This window comes from Gadus macrocephalus, chromosome 20, assembly GCF_031168955.1.
Source record: "Gadus macrocephalus chromosome 20, ASM3116895v1".
Classification (NCBI taxonomy): Eukaryota; Metazoa; Chordata; class Actinopteri; order Gadiformes; family Gadidae; genus Gadus; species Gadus macrocephalus.
The window spans coordinates 11803659-11806668 of NC_082401.1; the positions used below are offsets into that span (position 1 = coordinate 11803659).

Sequence of the window (3010 nt, forward strand, 5' to 3'; positions counted from 1 at the left end):
TATACATATATATAACATATATATATATATATATATATATATATACACGCAATTATATTAGGGCTGTGACAATTAATGAATTAATTAATCCATTTGTTGTTCTTCAAAATAATGTATCAAATCAATCTGTTGAAATGAATGAATTCTTTAATATAGCAGCAGGTAATGCATCATATGCAAAACAATTATTGCTGCTTAATGTTCCAGTTGGTGGGGGTTCTGCTGGGCCGCTCCTTCAGGCAGATATGAAAGCGTCTCAAATGGCCTGAGGGTCTAGACTGAGCTCTGGGCTCGCCGCGCGCCGCGCCGTGTTTCACAGGGACCATGACCTCCTACTGGGGCCACTCAGAGCTCTCTGAGCAGCACCTCCCGTGTACAGAGAAGGACTCAGTGCTTGAGCGCTGATGCATCGTAGCGAGTGACAACCCCTCTCCTTCCAGACGTCTGCCTTCCCATCAGGGAGACGGGCGGTCCGCCTGCGATGTCTCCAGGAGTGCCTCCGCGCGCTCACCGCTCTTCGTCTCTTCCAGGCCTAAAGATGCAGTGGACCCCCGAGCACTCCCAGTGGGCCGAGCAGCACTTCGACATCTCCTCCACCACGCGCTCCCCAGCCCACAAAGTGGAGGCCTACCGGGGGCCCCTCCAGCGCGCGTACCAGTACGCCTGGGCGAACGACGACATCTCCGCCCTCACCGCCTCCAACCTGCTGAAGAAGTACGCCGAGAAGTACTCGGGGATCCTGGAGGGCCCGGCCGAGAGGGGCCTGCTGTGCTCGTACCCGGAGGGCGTGAGCGGGAGCAGGTCGGACGAGTCGTGGCAGGAGGCCATGTACCCCGTGAGCTGTGCTCCAGACGGGGTCACTGTGAGCAAAGCTGGAATGACAGCCGCCGCCCCCCCGCCGGACGAGTGCTCCCCGGGGGGGGGCGGCCCTCCGTCCGAGGCCGGCTACTCCAGCGCCCCCTGCGGGGGGCTCCCCTCCCAGGAGTACTCCGCCGGCTACAGCGGGGGATCCTACCTGCACTACGGCGGGGGGAGCCCGCCGCCCCCCTCCCCGCTGCCCCCCCCCCTCCGCCCTGGGGCCCGGCTACAGCGCCGGCTCCCCCCTCTCCGGCTACAGCTATCCCCCGGTGGGGTACCCCCAGGCCCCCGGCCCCGGCTACAGCCCTGGGGGGGCCTCTGCTTATCTGCCGTCCGGCATCGCGGCCCCCACCCCGCTGCCCCCCTCCAGCCTGCCCGGCTACACCTACCCGTCCCATAACCACTCGCCGGTCGCCCCCACACCTCTGAGCGGGGGCGCGGCCAGCTCCTTAAAGAGGAAGGCGTTCTACATGAGCGGGCCGGGCGACGTGGACCCCGGCTACGGCCGCTGCCCCTACAGCCAGCAGCGCTGCGCCCAGAGCCCCCTGTTCAGGACGGCCGACAGCAGCGCCTCCGCCTCGGCCCGGCCCGGCGGCTTTGAGAGGAGCGCCGAGGCGTCCTCCCTGGCCTTCAAGCCTTCCAAGCAGCCCGTCGGCGCCGAGCAGCAGCGGGAGTTCCCCCTCCCCTCCGGCCGGGGGTCCTCCCCGCCCTACGGGGCGACCGAAGGCCCCGCCGGCGAGCTCACACCGGAGGAATCCTACGGAAAGTTTGGAGCGGCGGCGCTGAGCGGGCAGAGCGAGGAGCGCCGGCCGCCCCCGTCCCACGCGGCCGCCGAGCAGCTGAAGTGCAGCGACGCCGGGCTGGTCGCCGTGGTGACCAGCGAGGTGCTGCAGCAGGGCCCCGGGGTGGACTGGGGCGACGTCGCGGGTCTGGACACGGCCAAGGCCGCCATCAAGGACCAGGTCCTGTGGCCCGCTCTGCGGCCGGACCTGTTCAGCGGCCGGTCCCCGTTACCCCGCAGCCTGCTCCTGTTCGGGCCCCGGGGCACGGGCCGGAGCCTGCTGGCCCGCTGCATGGCCCAGCAGCTGGGGGCCGTCTTCCTGCGGCTCAACGGCGCCGCCCTGGTGACCAAGTGGCTGGGCGAGGGGGACCAGATCCTGCAGGCGTCCTTCCTGGTGGCGCGCTGTCGCCAGCCGGCGGTGGTCTTCATCAGCGAGGTGGACCTGCTGCTCTGCGGCCCGCGGGCCGACGACGGCCCCCCGGGCCGGCTGCAGAGGGAGCTCCTCCTGCAGCTGGACGGCGTCCTGAGCTCGCCAGCGGACCGCGTCCTGGTGGTCTGCTCCTCCGACAAGCCGGAGCTGATCCCAGAGTCCCTGAGGAGGTACTTCACCAAGCGTCTCCTCGTCCCGCTGCCCGACAGCGCAGCACGCCACCAGATCATCGGCCAGCTGCTGGCGCCGCACGGCTACTGCCTCAGCGAGGAGGAGCGGGCGCTGCTGGTCCAGAGGACCGAGGGCTTCTCGGGGCAGGACGTGGCCCAGCTGGGGCAGGAGGCCGTGCTGGGCTGTCTGCACGGCCTGCCGGCCTCCGACGCCTCCACGCTGCACCCCGGCCAGATGAGGCCCGTTTCCTACCAAGACTTCGACAATGTCTTTTGTAAATTCCAACCGAGCGTATCACAAAAAGACCTGGACATGTACACCGAGTGGAACAAAGCGTTTGGCTGCAGTCAATGAAACACCAGGAGACTAGCATGGCACAATTTGTGTCAATCGCTCCTAAAATGACGGTTAGTGTTTTTTTGTTTGTGGATTGTCATTGAGATAAGAAAATTATGAATTTATGACACTGAAAGAATCTTGTCTAAAAAATCAGAGCGAAGGGCGTGTACTGGCGCTGAGATGAGCATGACAGATTCAATTCTATTAAGGTCACATGACAGATTCAATTCTATTAAGGTCATGTTTTTGTTGTCTTGGAATTATATATATATATATATATATATATATATATATATATATGTATATATACATATTTGTACATATATATATGTGTATATATATTTATATTTATATATATATATATATATATATATGTGAATATATATATATGTGTATGTGTATATATATTGTTCTGGTGTGGTCCATTTAGT

The 3010-nt window shown here is 61.2% G+C and overlaps 1 protein-coding gene across 1 annotated transcript in view; it reads left to right on the top strand.

Moving 5' to 3' along the window:
• The window catches only part of fign (fidgetin), a 23029-nt gene extending 20246 nt beyond the window's left edge, over positions 1-2783 (top strand). Inside the window, 2 exon segments of the mRNA XM_060039176.1 lie at positions 531-1056; positions 1058-2783. Coding sequence (XP_059895159.1) covers positions 531-1056; positions 1058-2594 — 2063 coding nt within the window. The 3' untranslated portion in view covers positions 2595-2783.
• The last annotated feature ends 227 nt before the right edge of the window (positions 2784-3010 follow it).